Genomic DNA, 25216 nt, shown 5'->3' with positions numbered 1-25216 from the left:
TTTGGTAAAAACAAATCAGCGAAAATGTGTGTTAAGCTTTTTAATGACCGTCATATACTTAAAAAAAACATTCTGAAAAGTAGTTTACAAATTCTTTACATGTTGAGCACTTTTTGGGGTTTCATATATGCATCCGGAAAAAATTACAGAATGCCTTACCATAATGACCATGCGAAGGGGTCTTATTTCAATTTTGCATGAGAAACATCAACTACTGTGAAAATTGTGAATGCTATTAATCAATTTAGAATGTTTTTAATTGAGTCCTATATTTATTTATTATATAAATTATAAATTATGGTTGCATCTTTCAGTTTCTCAGGTCGTTTGAAATTGTCTGCCTTTTGTTAAGAACACGGTTTGAAAACGGTACGTGAAATTAAGTTTGAGTTTATCTTGGGACTTTTGTGCATCGTCTTGACAAGCCTCCGATTTCTTCAACATATAAACAGAATGACGAGTTGATCTTATTATATGTTCAAATCTATGTAACTATTTATATTCAAATATTCAAAAATTGATCACAAAATTATGTCCGTCATAAATCTGTTGACCTTATGAAAGATCCACTGACGGCATGATTACTAAATGCCTACTGTTGTTCACTTTATAGTATGAAGTACATTGCATTTCAAGGCAATATGATACGGGAGTATTCTGTGTGAAAGGAATCGATAATGGAATTATTATATAAACCGAAAAAAAAATCTGACGGAATTTTTTTTACGCAAAAGTATAGTTTTAACCTCTCTTGTCAATTATTGAAAAAAACTAGTCGTGTAACAGACGATTGAATAGAACCAATCATGAAATGTCCACATGAAAAGTGAGGAATTATCACTGTTGTGATTCATCAGATTCTGGAAAAACCCGATCGTACAAATATCGACAGAATCAATTTATTTCTGAAACAAACATTTCTTGTTGTCGATTTTTAATAAACCTAGAAACAACGACAACACATCTGACATAAAAATCAGTTTTTTTTTGGTTTTATCAGATTTTCCTGTATATCAGATTCGACCTAGTATATTGAATTTTATATAGATACTGATTAAAGACTATATACTTTGCTGGTATTTATATATATTTGACACATTGATTATAGTATCCTTTGTATAATATCAGTTTTGTTTTATCTCTCTAAGAGATCCCGAAACAGTGTGTAATTTATTCATTTAACAGATTATGTGGAAGCATGTGCAGAATATTTTAATGCGTGTTTGAATAATTGGGTTTTGTCTTTGTAACAATATACGATATAAACCTTGGCGCTTTCAATCCATCTGTAGATTAACAATAATAGTGATAATGGTAATAATAATATTAATTAAAAAAAAGCCTTATTAATATTTTTTTTTAATTTTTGACACATATAATTGCACATAAACATAATGACTGGTTCCATTAATTTAACGTGTTGCAGCTTTAAACTAAAAGAGGAGCGAAAAATACCAGAGTGACAGTCAATCTCATAAATCGAAAATAAACTGACAACGCCATGGCTAGAAAATAAAATGACACACACAAATGATAGTACACAAGACACAACAAGACTCTTTTAGATGGCCATCTATATTTAAAGAACTTAAATAGTGTGTGAATATATTATTTTGGTGGAAATTTGCAAGCCCATAAATAATAAACCAAAATGAATAACAGGAATGATCTTTTTAAAAAAGACAGACAACATTTTAGGTGGAACATAACCTAAGTTGAGTTCATTGGGGTGAAACTTGCTACTTCATGTACACTTTTATCCAGTCATTAGTGGTTCTTTATAACGAACAAGACAAATTTCAAAACAATGACATACTGGCAACGAAATTGTACATAGTATGAACAACAGCCATATTTTGTTTTCCGTCTATTATTTATAGTTACGTCTTTGTTATAACTATAACCAAGGATCCGTGCTTATGTATTCCGGTTGCTGTAAAAATATACAAAACATGCATCCGAATATTCACCAACAAGGAAGACGACGACCAACCTTCACCTTACATTAGAAATGATCCTAAAAAAAAATGGGTTTTTTTCTTTTGAATTATAATTCCTCCATTTTTTTAAACATTGAGCTTGTGAGTAGTTAATTAGTTGGAAAACACTCAAATGATCGATTACCAGTTTTCTATATTTCAGTATTTGTCCTTACTTTGCGAAAAAGGTGATTACCATCGTTCTTATCCTATGAAAAATACGTATTAAAAGGATGAAAATAAGGGTAATAATTTATCAACTAAGATACTCATTCGCAGAACAATAGGCCTATAATACTTCTTAAAATCCGGTCATTTTAATTCAATTATCAAGTTAACACTTAAACATGTGATGGATAAATAACGTTGAAGGAGAGGCGAACAATAAAAATCACAAGTCGAAAATAAACAGACAACAGTGTGGCTAAAACAGAAAAAGACCAACACACAATAGTACACACAACACTACATAAAACAACTAAAGACTGAGCGACACGAACCCCTCCAAAAACTGGGGATCGATCGCAGGTGCTCCGGAGGGGTAAGCAGTTACTGCTCAACACGTGACATCCGTCGTGTTGCTCATGTTTAATATAAACAGATTACTGCCTAACTGACTTTTTCATGATTAAACAATTACAAGATTGAAATGTTTGATGTTACATTGCAGTAACCGATATTTTGAAAAGGTCATGTTCGTACTTTAATCTTGCTTTAATTGACTGTTTTCCTACCTAAATGGTAGATTATTTAGTATTGACACATATTTTAAATATAAAGACCATGTTGACCCCAAAAATAAATACGTCTCCTGCGTAGATCTAGTTTTTAATCGTATCTTTATTTTAATTCTTTCTGTCACGTAGCTTTTTTAATCTTAACGACCATGACACATACGTTATTTTTTTTTAAGAAATATATTTGTTTTTCACAATTGCTATTACAAAATTTTGCTGTTGGCTTTCCGTGCCTTTTCTGTTTAAATGTATGTAAAATAACAGAAGCGTAAGGAGGGGTTAAGTACCAGGTATCATAATATATGATTTAACAATAAAATGCTTCACGGGGCGCAGCTATATACGACCGCTAATATCAAACCATGAATAGTAAGGGCAAGTATGGACATTAAAGCCAAGATTGGTAAAGCTCTGCATTTGGATTGTGATTGAATATTTGAAACAGCATGTTTGTGACACAGAATGACTGTTGTCAAAGAACGGAAAAATCATTTAAATGCATGTTTTAAATCTTACTTGTGTCATAGAACAATTTCTTAGTAACAAATATTCAGCATTACAAACCACCCTACTGAAATGTTCAGTGAAGTCAAATAATGTTGAATTTCGTATACTTTGGACCCTGATGTGGACATTTTGAAAAATTGGCCTAAAATAAGAAAAAAAAGCTATGAATACATTATTACATTCACGATATTGAAATCAATCAAAGTTTTTAATTTTGAACACACTTGAAAATACGACCCAAATTAAACATTCTCCATACACATATCAAAGAACCACAATATTTTAAAATCCCATTGAAATTTGTCAGAAATAAGCAATTCAACACTGTTGTCTGTTCTATGGTTGGATTGTTTTCTCTTTGACATATTCCCAATTCCAATCCTGTAATTCAGTGGTTGTCGTTTGTTTATGTGTAACATATTTGTTTTTCGTTCAATTTTTGTTCATAAATTAGGCCGTTAGTTTTCTCGTTTGAATTGTTTTACATAGTCATTTCGGGGCCTTTTATAGCTGACTATGCTGTATGGGCTTTGCTCATTCTTGAAGGCCGTACGGTGACCTATAGTCGTTAGTTTCTGTTTTATGTTGGTGTCTTGTGGAGAGTTGTCTCATTGGCAATCATACCACAAATTCTTTTGATTATATTTTCCGCTGTTTGGCCCCAAATGCCTAAGTGGATACGACCATTACATTCAAATTCAATTCAACTTTCCTTTTGCGGTAGTGAACCGTGTTGTACAATTTCAAGTTATTGACCTGAAACCAGATAAATGTTTGCTTTTAGCACCTTTTCGGCCCATTTTTTTAAAACCGTTGGTTCCTAGCAGTAAGATTTCGTAGAGGTCAAACCAAAATTTGTAGGACGACATCGCCATCCCATTATAGAATACAGTTTTATGGTTTTTCTTGGAACATGCGTATACAGAATATGGCCGGTTTACTTGTTTGTGAGCGTTCCTCTTCCCCTAGATATTTGTATAGCAGTACAATACTAGAACACTTGTTACTTCTTAATGTAATTAAAGCATGTTAGTACTACAACAAAGAGAAAATAACACAGGTTTATTACAAATATGATTAAAATAATCGCGTATTAATACATACCTTCAATATACAATGTATAATAAGGAAGTGTTCCTCTGCAAACCTTTTCATTTATCCCATAGAAAAAAAGTCTTAATATCTAGTTTTCTGAGAATTAAGTTTGTTCCGTTCATTGCAATGGTTATCCTACATTTCACATACATGTATAAATCTTTAGCACTTTTATTAAATCATAAGTTTGTGTAACTTAGTATAGCAGACACAACAAGATATGAATAAGGCAAAATAACCAGTCTCGTTAACTGAATGCTCTTATGATAATGATTGCTTTATTGGGACTACTATATGAAATAACAAAAATATTTCATCAGCTTTAAAAATAATTTCCCGGTAAAAATTCTAGAAGATCTGATGAGTCATATATAGCATCGATCTCAATAAAATGATGTGGTTGCATTTTTGGTTAGTTTAAATGAAATGAAAGCCAAGTATTATGCATTTACGGGTATTATGGTGGTGTTTTTCTTTAGTTTTTTAAAATTCCATGAAATTGCTTATTAACATTTGACATTTGTTATAAAATAGTCAATTATGCAATGCTATTTATATTAATACTTTATAGTAATGAAACATTTTAATTGATAGCAAATAGAAAGTTTATATAAACTTTATGAACAACATAAATGTCTATGACTGAACAAAGTGAGTAGTACAACAAATGGAAGTTTGTAATGACCTTGACTGGCTATACAGCCCTTGCACGGTCGGCAAGTGAGTTGTGAATCCCATTTTTCCTTTTAAAGCGACAATAGTTTATAATCGCTTATCAAATCTCTTAAATAGGAAGAGACAAATCAAACACAGGCACTTGTCTCAAAAAAATTTTTCCTATATACCTTATTATAATAAGGTATATATATAGGAGGTTTTTTTTCTGAGACAAGTGCCTGTGAAATCAAAGTAAACAAATATAAAGGAATCGAAAAAAAAAAACTCCAAAGAAATTGATGCCGTCGGAGCTTGAAATGCAATATTTTTATCTCCATTCTAATGCAATTGACAGAAAACAACGTCAAATCAGACATATAAAGTATTGGCATTAGTTGTCTGCACTTGTGCGTTAGTTTTCAAACAAGCATCAATTGTGAATAGATGCCATGACAATTGGTGACGTAATCCAATCAAAATGGACGTTACATACGATGTTGCATTAGAATGTTGTATCAAGTACCTGTCATGCGATTGACAGTTAGCCAGGAAAAGAATACCTTTGGTAATTTTGTAGATCAGACGACTATAGAGATAAAACATGTCGCGAGACGAGACACCGATATATCTTATCGGTCAACCAAATTCGTAATGGTGATCGTGGTGCTGAAATGTATTCTCAGCTGTTGTCCCTTGTCCAGCTTAAGTGCTGACTATGTCGAATTGATTATGACTAAAATTTCAATATAAAAAGTAATCAAGAATAGATTCATTATCCATTCTTTTGAAATATAATTTGATGATAATACATTGAACATAAGCACTAGAATATGTTTCTTAAGTTAACGTTTCCGTTTAATATGTTTTCATATCAAACATTAAGAAAACAAAAATCTCATTTCAGTTACATGTATCCTTGGTTTTTATTGTTTTATAAAACTCTCCGGTGAGACTGAATATGTCAATTTCCTATTGACGTAAAGCATCACGTAGCAGTTAAATGATGTTTCAGTTCTAGTAACCAATACTTGACATTGAACAAATGTCAGAAAACCCGTACCGGCGAAATGTACTTCTGTATAGTGGATGGAACTAGACCGAGGAATTGAACTTTGAATAAAATCTTTTGCACTGAAACATGTATCAAATATTCATTAATATCATATAAGGTCACGCATTGGTATATTGATCTAGGTATAATATATATATGGAAGTATCAGGCTTCCTTTAAGCCAAGCTTCACCAAGAAAACGTATGCACGCGCTCGTCTTGTGTTCACGATATTTAAGTTACTATTGTAGTTAAAAAAAAAAAAAATCTGCTGAGTTTTCAATTGTAACTGTATACGGACAAAGGAGTAGGTTCAGTAAGACCCCTTTTTGGACCCATAATAAAGCAGATTTACAAAATTGTTTAAATGTAAACTTTTTGTTATTTTTTGGAAGGTATAATGCCTCTGCTACATAAATAAGGGTTGTTTTTTGGCATTACAATAAACATATATCGGGTACTTGCATCATTTAGTCATGCTAAATTACTGAAATCTTCACAATTTCAGCATTTTAGTTAAATTTAAGACGGTTTCCTTCTAAAATGAAAGTGGCCGCATTCGTGTTTATTCTTGATATTGAAATGTAAGTTGTGTTTAATGATAATTCATAACATATATAATGGTCAAGGATGAACAAGGATGCGGCCACTTTCAAAACACATGTGAAAAGTGTCAGTTTTTGGCATATTTGATAGATTTTTTTATATTAAATCTATAATCGGAGCGTTTTTAATGACTCCTTTCGAAGCAGTGTATGCACTAAATATATATATATATATATATATATTATTATTGTGTGCTTTTGATATTTATATTTTTTAATTTGTATACCTGTTGCAATCATAAAATTTAGTTGACTATTTTATACAGTCGCTTTAATTTGAAATTGTTTTGGGTGAGTAATGGGACTTTAACCATATTTTGACAATCGTACTGCAATGACAGATTGTCACTTACAATTTATTCCTCATATACATCGCAAAAGGGGGAGGCATTTTGCTACGGCGATGCAATATTTTTTTTTATACTTATACTTTCCTATGATACAATAATGCATGTTTTACTTCTAAAAAATACAAAAAAAAACAAATGTTAAACAATGTAGGTAATACATTACTTTTTGAAAACGATAGCATAGCACGGTGCATTTCAATAAAACAAAAATACATTGGAACAAATATTAACTATTTTGATATAAATTTATTGATATTCAATTAAGTATTTCAGTATTACTTTTGTTGTTGGATTGGTATACACAATAGAGTACATCCATAGCTATTGATTTGTGATAGAAAAGTTAAATTAAATTGAAATGGGGAATATTGCATGAGGATATTGACATTTTACGTAAATAACAAAATATTGTGAAATAAAATTTCTGTAACGTACATGCAGCTTCTAATGAGGTTCACATCGGTGCGTTTATGTAACTTTAGAAAGAAAGTAGATATTTACATTGGAAATGTGTCAAATAATCAATACCCGCACGAACTGCGTCAGAATTATGTGGTTACTTTATAAAATTAAGAATTATCTAAAAATAGCAATTTTCTAATTACATCCGAAAATGTCATTTTCCCTTACATTGTTTTTTCAGTGTGTTTGTAATAAGTTTATCAAAATAATAACAATACAACAGATTGTTTTCTTTCCTTCCACGATGTTTGCTTTGATTTAGTCAGGAAATAACATATTAAATAGGTTTTGCTAATACATCTGTGCGCATATTATGGATCTTTTACATTGATGTTTTATTTCAAGTTTGAAGGAAAACTTATTGAAAAATATTTGGTAAAAGGAAGAGTACATGCACATTCTGAATTTAATTGTGTGCATATCTAGACATTTTTTTATTTTGATCAAGTTATGCTTTATCATGATAACTTTTGTATTGATAACCCGTAAAAATGTATTTGGAAAGAGTAAGTGGGGTTATTAGAGATGTCATTTTAAAACGGGTTTTATTCTTAAAATAATTCCTTAAGGTCATACATAATTTGGGTTACTTCACTGTTTGATTTCTTTTTATTTGGAGGGGGACTTTTGGTTTCTAGTGTTCATAAAGGTTGTAGAAAACAAGGAGAGAAGTATATAGAATTGACTACGGTACTATATAGCACAACCATCTTTGATAACAAATCAAGTGGACATCATGTTGAATGTTATTTGTAACCTTGTTAATCCAATGTGTTTATTTCACTCTGTCATATGATGTTAAACAGTGAACGAATTCCTGATGTGCACGAAAGCGAAAACGCAACATACATAAGGAGTTAAATGTGTTAGTTTTCTTTTTAGTAATCTTTTAGGAAAAACTGTGCTACATGCCTTGTATGTTCTTACTTTTGTATTGTGGTAAAATCTCTCATTTTTATGTTGCCTTATATTTCATTGTGACACTTACACAGTCATTTTTACTGTTCTGTGGATAAAAAGAGATGCTGGTCATGTCATTGAAACAGCAACCCGATGAAAAAAAATATCAAGTAATCTATAGTACAACATTAGGACTTCAACAATAAAGTGTGTATTCGTTACGTGTAGCGAGTTTAAAAAGGATTGGAGTTAAAACAATAAACAAGGAGCGTGGGATATACGCACGTGAGACAGCATCCGACAAAGCACACAGATAATCAAACATAAAGAGAACAACACATAACTGTCATCATAATGTTGCTGTATATCTTTTTTTTTCTTGTATTGTACATAATTTATGTCGTCAGTTTTCTTCTGTATGGGTACATCGTAGTTACCATGTATACAACGGGGTGAAGGCGCCGTCGATTAACTGACGTTTCGTGAGAGGATATTTAAAGCTTCTTGATCGATTTGTTTTACATTTTTCATTACGGGTCTTTTTATAGTTGTCTATGCTGTATTGGTTTTGCTCTTTGTTGATGACTTATAGTTGTCAACTTCTATTACATTAGATCTCTGACTGTGAATTGTTACATCGGCAATCATATCACATCTTCTTATATTCAACAATAGACGGGCATCTTGACAATATGTCACCTACCACCCTCCGTAAATCTGTTCAAAAATTCGTTAACAAAACCAAGTTGTCTGTGTAACATTAGATTTGACGTAACACTGTAGTCTACCATTGGTGAGACTCTTGAATAGACGGAGTTATACTTATTTTAGGATTTCGATCCTTCCTTTTCAATCTCGATCAACGATTGCAAACAGACATACAATAACATTTGATAGAATTTCTGATTATAAATGACACTCTACTCAGTATATGCACAAGTAAAACAACGATATATAATACTCAATGAGAACTCTTGAAGCTACTGAAAGTAACCTAAAAGTACTTTACCTGCTTTTATAAAATCAATATGATATCCTCGGCCTTAGGCTGTTCAGCGAACAAATACGAATATAGATTTAAAACAGCATATTTATCTTAAACAATGCGGCTCATATAAAAAAAAAGCTTTACATTATAAACATTCAATACAGAAAATTTAAAAAAAAAACCATGTAGGTATAAATGAGTTATACGCTATTATAATCGAACAACAACATTAAACTTTTTATCAATAAGTCTATTGACCCAAACAGAACAATTTAGTAGGAAATGAATATAAAAAGGATATATGGTATTATTGCAAATGAATCAAAAGGACAAGGAAGTTGAAACTACAGAATACTTTACGATCTTCAACCATGAACAAAACCATACAATATAGTAAGATATAAAATGCACTGAGATGACAAATGCGCAAGAAAAAAACAAATAAAAGAGAAATACTAACGGCCGGGATTATGGCATTCTGTTTTCAGTCTGTAGTTCTACCGTTGCACTATGATATCGTGCTAGATTCCTAATTAGATCAATGTATGAAGAAATCGACAGAAAAAAACACTGTCCTGCGTCCTACTCTTTCTTTTTCTTCAACATATTCATGTACAATATCGTAATTACTAATGGTGTTCATCAAGGCGTTATCCCCTATGATTTGAGTATAAATTCTTATAAGGCTTCTAAAACATGTTGCACACTTAATATGGGAATAATATAAATTATGGTACGATACGTTAAATGTTAATCAGGCTCGCAAATCAAAATGAACAAAGTTACTGTGTCTGTGATGTAAACGGATTAGAAACAACATAGAATATTAAAAGGATAAATACTGAGATGAGTTCATATTCAGACTAATATATATATTTCATCTATAAACACTGTTATTTAACGGTATCCGTCGTCTTTTATCGGGACATTGCAATACTTTTGTGGATTTTAATAACAATTTTTTATATATTAAAAACCGTGAGTAACCATCTGAAAACCTTTGTTCAGATGGAATTTTAATAAGGCAATATTTGAATCTTTATTCTCTTCATTGGTTTTATAATAACTAAAGTAAAAAAAATAATGTTTATGTGATAGTTTGTGATGTCAAATAAGATAAGGTCTGTAAATTTTGTACCAATAAACTTTACTGCACAAATTGCTATGCTTTGATACATAGACATTGAAATTTATTTTTAGAAAATTTTAAAATCATGCATTCAGGCATGGCTAATGGGAACAACACAACAGAAACTTTTGATCTTCGGGGTCAGCGTTGCATATAGGACAATAATACCAAATATTCATTTCTAGGGCTCCAAGGAATTTACTTTTCATAATACTACAAACATATAAGTATTAACAATAACCCTAACTTCAAGGTCAATTAAAAAAAGGAACAGTCTTATGAAACCTGAAAAAAATAAATAAAACGTTAATCTATATCAACCAACGGAACAAATAGCAAAGAACTGTCATTTTCCTGGTACAGGCATTTTCAGTAATGTAGGTTGTGTTTTTTACCACTATGTTGTTTGTATTTCGTCGAGACATTGTTTGACTGCCTTTTTAGTTACCCATGAACTGGTTCCACTTTTGACAAGAGAGTATACCGGGAAGACTATGATCATTCTCTCATTAAACATCATGACACAGAGTGGTGTTTTTCTTTTATTATTTGAAATAATTCTTTATGGTTATTTTTTTTTATATAAAAATGCAATAAAAGATCAAATTACAAATGAAAATGCATGCTTTCTCGTTAATGGATATACCTGTTCCAATTTACGAGGTTTTGTCTTGGATTATTTTGCATAAATATAAAATATATAATACTAACGTTGATTTTCTTTGATAAAAACACAAAATTGCAGCCTCCTAAAAAAATCCCCAAAATGGTACTTTAGAATCACGGGGAATGAGTCATATATTTTCCATTTTTTAACTATTGTTTATAAGGTTTTACATGATTCTTTTCTGTTCTATTTTGTATCTATTTATTCAATAACATGCATACTAGCTACACTAATCTATTCTAAGTACATATGCATTTATATTTGTTGTTGTTATGTAGTAATTGCAATGTATTGATGGTGTTATGCCCCATTCGTGATTCGATCAGTTCTATGATGCAACACAATTAAAATGAAACATAAATGTCTTATTTGACCTTGCCATTCTGTCAACACTGATTATTCCGGGAATTGATATTGTAACCATTACCACAAAAATGCATAATATATATGTATGTTTCCATTGGGACGACACATGAAAACACGGTATTAATCACTTCACAATGTTTTTCTGTTTACATTGCCATTACTGATGAAGAAGTTTAAATAATACATCTTTCCATCATTGTGGTTTAAATGTTTGTTAAATGGTTGTTATGGAGGAATATTCAGGTAACTTGCTGTTATTCCAATCTCAATGATGTAACACAAGTATTGACTTAGATAAATTGATAAATGACATTACGAAAATCACTGGTTAAATGGATATCTAAAAAAAGGAATAAAGTGATGACACTTTTTTAACAATCTATAGTCTCGGCGGATGCTTTACTGAGCCATTCTTTTTTAATAATTGCATTGTGTAAAGCAATACCATGTTATTTTATTGGCGAAATGCAGATCCGCACATATACTTTATCTTGCATTTCAAAACAGGAAAATGGGAAATGTGGACACCAATTAGTTTCATGTAAATGAAGTTTTTTGGAATTTCTATCTTGCAATCAATTTTCCTTGTGTATCGTAAATACAATAAAATCGATCCATCAACAATACTCTGTCCTTGTTTAAAATCAACTGTAAACACTTTAAAGCCATATGTGTTGGAACACATTCATTTGAGTGAAGGTCGACATGTCGGATATTTTCTTCATAGTTTGAAGGAAATATGTTGAAAATTGATTTGCGCACAACGAATTATGTAAAGGTTATATGCATATTTTTTGTTGGACAGGAATAAGCATTTGATGTTGCCAAAGTCCCCTAAATAGATTTTGACAACACTACGATATATTTCAATTATGTTATACCCTAGCAAGCATCTTCAAGATGCTCTCTCTCTATTTTCACCATTTTTTGTATTATTATATATATTCAACCATCATAAGTTTATAACTTGTTTTGACCATAAAATTATATAATTCTCTCACTTGGAACACTGTTGAGACATCAATTGCTTTCTCCCTTTTTTTCATTTTATGTTTTATTTTTTATATTCAACCTCACAAGGTTATAACGTATTTTGTCCGTAGAAATTATATATTTCTCTCAGCTACATCAATCACAACGCTATCCAAACTGTCGTAGAAGATTGGTCTAACAAGGCATTAAAATCATATTAATAATACTTATCTCTCATTACAGGTTTTCTTGAGGTCCCAGTATCTCGAGGGTGGAGATAACAGAGACCCGTTATATAGACATGCTGCATTGACGTACCTGCATGCAGTTCAAGTCCCTCAACCCGGTAGGTTAACCACAATAATCATCACTTTCGTGCAAAATATAGGAAAACGGAACCTATATGGTTCATATTATCAACTACACTTGCATTTGAAAATTTTTTTTTGAAAGGATCATTCAATTTCAATCTTGTCAGATTAAAGAAAAAACTCTACTTTAGTTCAAAACGATTATTTCAGCTAGCAAACAATTTGTAGCAATAAACCCATCATAGATATCAGATTTAAATTTTGTATTTACGCGTTTCGTCTACAAAAGACTCATCAGTGACGCTCGAATCCTATAAAGTTAAAAAGGCCAAATACAGTACGAAGTTGAAGAGCATTGAGGACATTGAGGACCAAATTTACTAAAGTATTGCCTAATACAGCTAAGGTATGATTGCCAAATACAGTCAAGGTATTGCCAAATACATCTAATGTATTGCCAAATACAGCTTAGATATTTTTTATAAATTATCCTGAACTTGATTTACAAACCAAAATCTACAAACAGGAGATAGCACAAATGTATGTAAATGTATTTCACTTTGACTGTAAACGATAGCTGATATAGCATTATACCAGGCCATAAGAGCATGCCTACTCAAAATCTTTTATTTCTTTGATTAGATATTTTTTAAACAGATCTGCATGACAAAAATTAACATCCGACACTTCTATTTCTCTTTTTCAAAATAAAAAAAAGAAATTGTCTACCTATCTACCCACTGTCTATACCTTTAGGTAGGGTTTAGGCAACCAAAATATTTTTAAATGTGACCACATATATCATGAAGCTAAAAACTACACATTTACCATAGTGTTATCAGTACACCAGTAAAAATCTCTCTTGTGTCATACACCAAATATATATTTTATTGGGAAGTTCACCATTCAAATGCTGTAAATACAACAAGCCGAGCCTGTATCATGCATGTTTATCTGTAAGATCGATCTACTCTACTTTCTTAGAAAATACCGTTTTTACTTGTGAATTTCTAATTACTTTGTCATTGAAACTAAATGAGACTGAAGTTTTCTTGATTCTAAAGCATCAAACTTTAAACTGGAAATGACACACGCATACAATTGTAAAACAATTCCAATACTACTACTTTATGCATACAAAGATCTTTTTAAATGGAACTGTAATTATATAAATCTTCATCTGATCAAATAATACATTGAAGCGAGGGCATGGATTTCAATTACTGAAGTAGTTTTCCATTCCAATTCTATACCTCTGTTCTGTGAGATAAGCTTTGGACAATCGTACATTTCCTGTTAGGTTTCAAAGGATGTTCAAGTTAATGTGAGATAGCTTAGAAAAAATCAATACGGTTGAACTCTTAACCATATTGATTTTTGTATTGATGCAGAATTATTAAAAGTAATAAGTATGCCTTAGGTCGTAAATACGAGCAATGCTGGCTTCAACAACAAAATAATTACGTGGCCTATAAAAAATATACAAATCTAGGTTATATTGGATTTAAAACTTGAATCTTATGGTAATTTTTATAAGCAGATTTGTCTTGTACGAGCTGGAGAGCATTGCTGCATTTAATATGTTTTTATTCTTATATATTATGATTAAAATCTTAAGAGGATTATATGACAAAGTAAGAATTTCAACCTTAAAAGCAAAAGATTAACCTTTGTACAAAAATAGCCAAATCCGTTAGGGATTCGGATCCTTTTTCTTCCGGAGAGAAAAGATGAAAAAAAACAATCAGCATTGGGAAGTACAGAAGGTCGTTGACCTAGATATAGAAAAAAAATATTTCCCTTTCAGTATAAGATTTACTTTTATGGGCTGGTATAAATCTTTTAAAAAGCAAGCTTACTTCGCTGTGTGAGCTTTGTTAATACACATCCAAGTCCCATCGGTATATGGACTTTAAAAATATCTTGAAGTTATGATCTGATATATAATAATCGTCCTAAATATTCACGAAATGTTCACCACTAGATGTTCACCTTAACATGAGTGTAATCGAGAGTTTAAGTTTTGTCTCATTAAAAAAATATTTTGAAAAAAAATAATTCTTTTTAAATTATCAAATTAGATAAATATTAATCATTACTCATTTCTATATAGGAATCTCGCATTGGAACACACCAAAAATTAAAGATGGTAGGTTTGATGTTGTTTTATTCAGTGTTGTTTAGATCCTTTTTATGTTTCTTTTATTTGATTAGATTCCTGGTGAATTTATGTAATTTAACGTTATTAGTAGTGTGAGATGAGTTTTGTTTACGTATCACCAATAAAAAATATATATTAAGTCCAAGCTTTCTATAGGGAATTTACCCAATTATACTACTAGAAATGAAACCGACATTTATAATGAAATTCATGTTATGTGGCAGTAATAAGATAAAGTTTATCAGCAAGAAGAAAAAACAACGCAAACATGATCATCAACTTCTCTCCATAAAATTATCATATCTATTAGATATAAGTTCAATGCATGCACAGTTTATATTTAATACGAGTTAAGTGCAAGTACACTTTATACTAGAATGAAGTTATTACAGAACAGTTTACACTAGATATGAGGTTACTTCAAGTACATGTTTTACTAGATATGAGGTTACTTTAAGTACATTTTCTACTAGATATGAGGTTACTTTAAGTACATTCTCTACTAGATATGAGGTTACTACAAAAAACAGTTTATCTAAACATGGTTCAATGAGATGAACAGCTTATACTATGAATAAGAACGCAATGCAAGAACAGTTTACAAAGGCAATACAATCATTTTTAAGAAAGTTCAATGGTCTACAAGTCGAAATCGTGTTGAACCTTGAACAAACTCACCAGATCACATTGCTGTTGAAGTATGCAACTATAGATCACCGTTCGGCCTTCAAAAATGACTATCAGCTGCAAGATACAACAGTTCGAATTTAAACGAGAAAACAAACGACTTGATGTATATACACAACAAAGAACCAATGCACAAAACAACAGGCTCCTGACTTATGAAAAGCTTATAGAGAACATATTAAAACATTTTTGCTGACGCCCAATGCAATCCATTAACCTGGGACACTGGTGAGACAAGAACACAAAAGAACGAACTGGTAACAAGCCATTAACTCATCACATCGATACAAAACAACAATAACTTAACAAAAACACTAAATACAGAAATAAGGGTAATCGCAGTTATTGACAGCTAGTTCAGAGACGATAAAGTAATAAAGAAAAGTCTAGTACCTTAGACTAACTACAGTAAACAGTACACATCCTAAAGAGAATGAATCTAGTGTTAAGACAATCAATTAACTTGAAGTGAGTAACACGACGAATGCAACTAGTGCAATAGGTACTGCTTACACCTTTGAGCGTATGTGTTCAACCTCAGTTTAATGCTGATGTTTGTATGTTAAATCTTTAGTTTTCAGTGCAGTGATTTATGAACCTTTTTTTCCTTTAATAGTTCATTTTTCTTCTGACCAAAATGTTATCTTTTATTTGTCCTTTTATTTTTTTAATCGAGACATTAGTATATTAACTGTTTTCAAATGTAATCTGTATGTATTTCCTTTTTACAACTCTGCCCTGAATAGCACACACTTTCAGACTGACGTAGCATCTGTTGTGAATTAACGAGTTTATACGAGACCTGAACATTCCTTATACTCAAACTAGTATTATCTCAGATAACTAAATGTAAAGAGAAATACGCATATCGAAAATCATTGAGGAAACACATGAATAAAACTATATAAATTTTGGTGCAACCGAAACTCTGTTTTGGGTTAAACTTCATCAGGAACATTCCCGAACAAATTTCAACACCAACTATTTCACTTGGTGTCAAATACTATCAAGGTTAACGAATACAACTTGACACCAGTAAAAACGTACTTAATTGGGTATTATAATGATTATGTCTGTTGTTAAAATTATACTTATATTTTGTAATGCATCTGTCAAAACATTATCAGTTTATTTCCGAATTATCCGTTTGAATATCCTTTTGGTATCTTTCGTCCCTCTTTCACATGGACAGCACAGTTAAACTCTCAGTGCATTATAGAAAAGAAGCAATAGTAGTTCATCGATGTTAAAACTAGTACATTTATTTGGAATATACAAAGGGAAAACCACATTAATCGTACAAATTCTAAACGCAACCAGACCTTATGCTTCCACAAGAAAAGGATCTACTGCTATGTATTCATGACCCAGTCAAAAAACGTCGTCACGAAAAGCAAAAAGTTTAATTCGAAATATTTTGGATGCGACAACCTTTTCTGGTGTCATAGAAATATCAAACAAAAAGTACCAAAAAATACCAAACTCCGAGGAAAATTCTACATAGAAAGTTCCAACGCAAATGACAAATCAAAAGCTCAAACTCGTCAAACGAACGGTAAACAACTGTAATATTCCTGACTTGGTACAGGCATTTTTTTAAACCTGGTTTTATATCTGTCTTAACCTCACACTTTACACCGTGAAAATACGTCTAAAGTGGTTTGAGACACTTGCATATCATATCGACCAACCAATGCGTGATCGGTTCCGCTAAAGTTATACCGAAAAACCAGCTAGAGGAGGTTTTGAGGTTGAGAGACTTTATAAATCAATGCAATATCATTATAATGTGCACGTATTTATATGTGAATACGTAATTAATTGCTAAAGATAAACATCTTAGATAATCCAATATGTTTTCTGTGAGCACAATAATCATTGTGCAAATTCTTTTTTGTCCAAAGTTTCACAATTAAGGTCTTACATTATTTCTTTTCCATCTTTGCAAATTCCAAATGAAAACTATATTTATAGTCTCACCATTTATGCAAAATGTCGAATGTGAGGAAATTATTCCTGTTTAGCTGTAGTAAATATATGTTATTCACAATTTTCTATTAAATAATTTATGCAAAAAGTTAGAAGCCTTAACAGCAAGTATGTAAATAGCATTAAAGAATACACATAATGACATAATACAAATAATGGCATTAGTCAGAATATATCTTGTCCACATCTAAAATTCAAAATACATTATTTTTAAATTGAAACGACCACACGTATAATTTTCTCAACGATTATACAAAAACAGCAGATTCATTAAAACAGTATATAACTTCTTAAATGATTATATGACATAGAATTATAATACATTGAATCGATACAAGGATGTTAAACTTAACTATTTGGTATTCAAGTTATCCAACTATTGTATTCACATAGCCAATTCCGTAGATGCATTCTTTTGATTGTTATAAATCAAAAAACACACAAAGACGGAGATTAAGTTGATATTAGTTTGATTATAAAATTAACAGTTTTAGTATTATTGATATACTTTCTATGCTGAATTTACACAGTTCAATACATATGCAGGAAATTGTTACATAGTCAATTCATTATTTTGAACTCCTTTCAAAAATAACCTTGAATACTGTATATTTCTCTTGTTATATTACAAGTATAAAAAAGAATCTATACTTTTGTTTCAGTTGGAAGACAACAACCATGCCCAAATCCCACTTACAATTTAAGTTTCATCAGCGATCTTGTTGGTGAGCATACAGAAATGCGTGTGGATAACAACGGACTTCACATTGATGACAGTGGGATGTACTTCGTGTTTATGACACAATGTTTAAGAACAGAGGACAGATGTATTTCAAATCCTACACCTAATTTTAAAATGCAAATGCAGTTGAAAAGCACTGAAAAAGTTTTAATACAATCAGACGTAGTTAGAGCAGCGGGAAGCTTGGTTTTCCAACCATACGCATATTGTTTATTTACAAGACTTCACCAAAGAGATTCTTTGGGAATGAACATATCAGAGCACAAATATTTGAATTTAATGCTTGGCAGCAACGTTTTTGTCGCCTTTAAGTTACATGATCCTAGTAAGAAAGGTTAAAACATAGTTGTTATAAATTATTTCTATTAGGACATTGATTGTGAATTATGGCAATATTATGTTTATTATGAACGAGGCAGGTCCCGAAGTACACTTTTCTTCTCTACTTTTGAAATATTGTTCATTCGACACTGAATTAGTTCTTATAACATTTTAATAATAGTATTTTTGTATGTATTATTCAGAAAGTTTTTGTTTTTGTTTCATTATTTTTTCGCCCATAAAAAAGCTACTAATTATTAAAAGCTATAAGATTTGTAGTAAGTTGAATGGCTAAATGAAATGATATGTCACACTCCATGAGTAGCAAAACTTTCTTGAATTTTGGTGAAAAGTTACATTTTGCAAAACGAACAATATTTCAAATTGAAGTGACTGTATGTAAATTCAGAATGGTATATCTTTGACAGAAATTTGCTGGTACAGATATGAACGATACTATGTCTTAGAGTTATTTTAAAACATTTGCTCATTGATCATATATTATCAGGCATTTGATAAAATCAGTCATTATGTATTTACTATATACTTGGTCCATTCAAAATGGCGTTGTTTGTTTATACCATAACTCATTTGCATCCATTGATCAAGCATGGTTATGATTTGCAGATATTGTTGTAAGCAGCTACAAAACACCAGTTGGAACACACAATTGTTATTAATATAAATTGATTATAAAACTGTTTAGGACATTTTGCAAAAACATTGTAATTCTAATTTGGGAAAAGGATTATTCACGTATAGCCGTCTATGGAGTGAAATGAAATTAAACAACTGATAAGTGACCAGGGGATATCAAACATTCCACTTCTTAAGGGCAGTGAACATTTCCAAGCAGCAATTTGTACTTTCATGAAAAATCTTATTATGGATAACAAGTGTATACATTTATTAAACAGCAAAACACAGTGCAAGAAGAGGCAGCATTCTCCGATACGAAATATCTCCTGTGCCTTTCTGTTCCTTGGGTCACTTATCAGCACGTAATGTTATACAATGACAATAAGATATATCGGAAAGGTTGAAAATAAAACGGTTAAATTGACTAACAACTTTTTACTTCTCAATTTTTACTTGAAACTGATTTTGCTGTAGATGGCATTTCTTAAAGGTTGCCATTCTTTTACAGCACTGTTTGGTATCCGATCCTGTAATGAAATACACAAAAATTAATGCAAAGAACATCTATATTCTTCAGGTTGATAATACGATATTATAATTCTTAAGGGTTTGAGATTTCCTTTCAATGTCATTCAACATTTTGAATGATATCTAAATGAGAGTGTACTCAAATGTAATCATTTATTCAAACTTCAGACAATGATAACTAAAGTATAAAGTTGTTAGTCTTTGACGTTTGATTATTATGATTGTTATAATCCATATGTTAATACTGGACACCGATTTACTTTTGCGGCTCAATAGGTTGACGTATTTTTATTTAATATAGTAATTGTATAGAATAATTCCTCTTAGTGTTTCATCAAATCTTTCAAATTAAAATTCATAACTTTAAGCACGCAAAAATAAATGGTCTGCAGTATTTTACCAACTTTCAATGTGTTGTCCTCACTGGTCCATGCAATGTATAAGGATATCAAATATCCTCTACTGGCAGCATTTTTAAACCCTAAATTTTGTAATAAGTAATTGGTGTTTTCTTATTCCAAATTATGCATTAATATGTATTATTTCTCAAAATACACAGGAATGTAACATATTTAATTTCCAGAAATGTTCTGGGTGTTAATGTGGGCAGCTACGTGTACATTTTCTATACAATGATAGTATACTAAACTGTGTTCTTTAAAAGAATAGTTGACAGTTTATTAAAAATGCCCTTATTTCAATATAACATACATTCCTTAAAACTTTTAGGCAGCATGTTTAAATAAATTAGAAATACAAACATAAAATACTTGAAAAGTGTTGCAGTATGGAAACATATAGTAAAACTGTAAACATAAATTCAATAAAAACAGAGCAAAATACACATTCATAATTGTTTTCGATTTTCACTTTCAACTTGACTAATAGTTAACAACTTTTCGTTGATTCCAATATTTTAAAGGTAAGCTAATGACATACGTATCACTTGTTTCTTCTTTTAAGGCATTTGTTTTATTTACTTGTAATATATTTGTATATTGTTTCTTATCGCTCACTTCTCCCTTTCAAATGATGTTGAATATTATAGTTGTTTAAGTTATAATGTGGCACTATGTGCCTTTTTATCATTTTTAGAATATTTCAGTACTAAAGGAATTTTACATGTTTAATTTATTCTTAAAATACATGTTGTTGTTAATATTTGTTACATTATTTATTTTGATAATTTTGTTAACTTTTTCTCTAAATGATTTTATTTGTAAGTAATATTCGCTTTTGGATCTCTCACTTGTAACCGTTTCTATTGCTATAAGCTTTTCCAATTTTTATAAATATTTTTTTCCTTCTGAATACATTAATGGTTTTAAGAAGTTTTTATTATAAAAACTTTTTTTATTTATATCAAAAAGCTTCAACAAGTTTCAAATGAATTTATGAAACATTTAAAAATTGGATCACAATTATAAATTATTTAATATTTCATTTTGATTTTCATATTTTCTGTTATGTGCCTTAGCAGTGTCACGGTAGGACAAATACTAAATTATATATTAACTGAGTGTCAAATGTATAAATGGTAATGTGTCAAATATAAGGAAGAGTTACTACATCTCCAGGAATATTCATTTGCAGACATGGACGGTGTTTAGTGCTATTTTGGATTATTTAAAAATCTGGAGTGATATAACATCTTTCCATCCGTCCCTTACATTTCATTTCTGTCACTGACTTAACTTATAATCAATGCAGATGAAATGCATTTAATCTGCACCATGTTTAAAATCCTATTTTTGCCAGAAATTCCACAATTAAGAAAATATAATAACCACTCCTTTTTAAGTTTTCTAAATCACTTTCATTGTTATGAGGTCCATCGCTGGCATCTTGCTTCAGATCATCAAATTGTCACATTGATAGCGGCTGTAAAATTGTATATATGTGTTACTTGTTTTTTGGATTATTATTTTCTTCCTATCTCCGTAAGTTTCTGTACATTTTATATCACAATGTCCCACCAAATGCTTCGACAATATATGTTATGATGGTATATTTTAACTTGTCAGTTCTCAGAATATGATGTAATTGCATGAAAGCCAAGATAACGTACAGTATTGTTAATTATCATTCATCTTAGCTTCTAAATACATGCATGATATGTCATTAACATCTTACGACTGATTTTATTTTGTGAGTAGTAGGATAATTTCTTGAACACAAATGCATCTATAAATGAATATTTTTTTAATATGGAACTTGATAAAATAATACATTATTGCTAGCATTAACAGTAACAGTCTACATTATGTTAAATTAGTTTTTTATCTATGTTTTTTAACATTTGATTTCAGGTTTTATTTAAAATTGCAAGAAAAATATTTCTGAAAATAAGTTACACATTTAACTACTCACAAAACACGATGCACTTTTTTTGAATAAAATACGACCAAATTATCTTATGTTTTGATTGATAATAAACTTTGAATATACATAATTAAATGTTTTGAAGAAGTGACAACATTAGACATTTATTTATATAAATATATGATTATTTTATAACTGTTAAATTTGATAATGTTCATTTGTTTATTAAGTTATAAGGTAAGTGGTCACGCTATTATTGTAATACACTAAATATTGCCCAACAAAGAAAGGTTCAAGGCAATTAAGTAAAACTGTAAAATTTTATTGTAGTCTGATAAACATTTTTGCACTAGAAATGTCATCAGATGAGTGCCATAATTTTGCTGCTTGTTGCAGCTTCTTCAATTTATGACCGTGATTTCTATGTATTTTATTTATATTTTTGTCCGTTTTAAGATTATAAAATGTACAATGTGTTGTTGAATGGTATTGTGGAAAATGTTTCTGCAGAAAAGAGTAATGATATTACCTTGAATAAATATTTTTCTGTTTAAAAACCAGGTACACACTTTATAGATATCTTATTTCGTCTTTTTTGCTGGTGACACTATATTGTATTATTTTATAAGGGGTTATCTCCCGTTTTTTAATGATATGAAGCATTTAGAGAAAATTGTTGGAGTCATTTATCCTTCACGTTTCATAAAGCTTCAAAGATTTTCAATATAAACAACCATACATTAAGTCTTTTACTATGAAATTAAAATTTGTACGGTTATAAAATCCTCTGACAGGATGTTTTTCATGGACATTACTGTTTACTGCGCATTTTAACCAATTTAGCAATAAAATGACCTTTTAGATGTAAAATTTTTCAGCAATTAGCACAGAGTTGCAGATAGAATGTCATTGTATTTGATGCAGATTTAATAGAAGCTCACTCGAAAGTAAATACATTTAATGTTTAAAAATGTTGTTTAGGAGATGTTTATAATTCCATGTCAATACACATGTTCTTAGACAAACGTATTGGAGAATTCTCATGAAAATTCATAGAATAAACCTTTCCTTTTCGAAATTCCTGAATATCCTTATTATTGATAACCAATGAATATACATTCCATAGTTAAAAAAAATCTAATTTTCTATATCTTTTTTTTATTTACTATGACAGATTTCTGTCAATGCGTGTATTTCTATACTCGCATTAAATCTTTTTGAATCGAGTAACATTAGCGAGTAACATTTTCAACATTTGTGCTATTTCGTGCCAAAATTTAGTTAGATGCTTATCAATACTTTACAATAGTTTCCTTTTTAGTAGATATTTGCACCTATTAATGTTTGTCGTTGAAAAAAAGATAGTTATCAAAAATCTTTCTCAAAATAATTGCGTGAGTTTTACTTATTTTAGAAGCACTATTTTTGACTACATACTTCCAATATAATCGCTTGGTTTATCAAAGACCATGTGCAACTTACTTTTAACTCAACTCGAACTAGGATACGAAGGGGAACGATTGACAAGTTTTGGCAATATATTAAACAAATAAATAAAACCGATGGTTAATTATTTTAACTGTAAAATTCACTTTTTGGGTAAAGATTGCATGAAATACAATCAACACCCTTTAGAACTAGATTGATATCTAAATCTTCTAAGGTTTACCACTACTTATGTTATACACAAAATATAGTGCATTGATCATAAATTCTTTACATCTTATCCATGTACATTTCCGGAAATTTATCAATGAAATGTATGCTCACATAATGTTGTTATATTTGTCAAGACAATTACATAACTATTTTAAGGTGCAGGAATATAGCATCTGTCCTAACAATATCAAAAAGTCATCTTGAAAATTAGAGTTATCTTCCTTTGTCCATAATTGTAATTGAATCAACTTCAACCGATGCTTTAAACAATGACATATTTAATTTGACTTCAAACTGATATTATAAAGCTATGATTACCTTCCAGTGCTTACAAGCACTTTGATTACAAAATGAGATCAGCATATTCTTAATATAACTGCGATATCAACAGTATGTTAATTCAACTTACATTATCAACATAAATGAAAGTAAATGATTCTTATTTCGTCAATTGTGTATTCATGTTCATGTTTCCTCATATTATAGATTATGTTCAAAGTATCATTTAGATAATTACATCATTACATTAAAATACAATAATACATTTACAGAAACAAGAAAGTTATATCCTATTCAAATGTATCGGCGATTTATTATTTTAAAGTTTCTTTTCTTTCTTCGGAAGACATTATTAGGTGTTATTCTGTTTAGCTAAACGTGTTGTGTATGTCTTGTGCTTATAAAATATTGTTACTTATATAAATGATAAATAAAGCAGCTAATGAAAGACAGTTGTTATTTATATAAGTAATTAAACCAAGATGATTTGTGGTCGTTATATTTGAGAACTGTTCTTTTGTTGAGTAAAATAAGACACTCCGTGTAAGGCGATTTAACAAAAATACTATGCAGTGAAGGCTTACGACATAAATCACAAGCATTAATGGATTCTTAACAGATCACAAACCATCAATGGTGACAAGAGCAAAAATCACATACTATAAATGATGACAATAAAAACATCACATACCATAAATACAACAACAACGAAAACGAAAACATCACATACCATGAATTATGACAATAAAAACATGACATACCATAAATACAACAACAACGAAAACATCACATACCATGAATGATGACAATAAAAATATCACATACCATAAATACAGCAACAGCGAAAACATCAAATTCCATGAATGATGACAATAAAAAAATCACATACCATAAATACAACAAAAAAACAGCGAAAACATCACATACCATAAATACAACAACAACGAAACAACACATACAATAAATACAACAACGAAAACATAACATACCATGAATACAACAACAACGAAAACATCACATACCATTAATATAACAACAACAACAAGATCACAAGAAGTGATACTTCATCACATATCATATATCATGAGTAGAGATAACATAAAAGGAATACCAT

At 30.3% G+C, this 25216-nt stretch overlaps 1 protein-coding gene across 3 annotated transcripts in view; it reads left to right on the top strand.

Moving 5' to 3' along the window:
• Positions 1–24554, top strand: part of LOC134712255 (uncharacterized) — a 32795-nt gene extending 8241 nt beyond the window's left edge. For 2 of the 3 annotated variants that reach the window (XM_063573626.1, XM_063573623.1), the window contains 3 exons: positions 12708–12810; positions 14889–14924; positions 18275–24554. In XM_063573626.1, coding sequence (XP_063429696.1) covers positions 12708–12810; positions 14889–14924; positions 18275–18693 — 558 coding nt within the window. In that variant the 3' untranslated portion in view covers positions 18694–24554. The remainder of the gene's footprint in view (positions 1–12707; positions 12811–14888; positions 14925–18274) is intronic. The other variant, XM_063573624.1, reaches the window with a different exon arrangement.
• Positions 24555–25216: the final 662 nt, after the last annotated feature.

Source organism: Mytilus trossulus, chromosome 3 (assembly GCF_036588685.1).
Source record: "Mytilus trossulus isolate FHL-02 chromosome 3, PNRI_Mtr1.1.1.hap1, whole genome shotgun sequence".
NCBI lineage: Eukaryota > Metazoa > Mollusca > Bivalvia > Mytilida > Mytilidae > Mytilus > Mytilus trossulus.
Note: the sequence above shows the minus strand (reverse complement) of the source record. Positions and strands in the feature narration are given on the sequence as shown.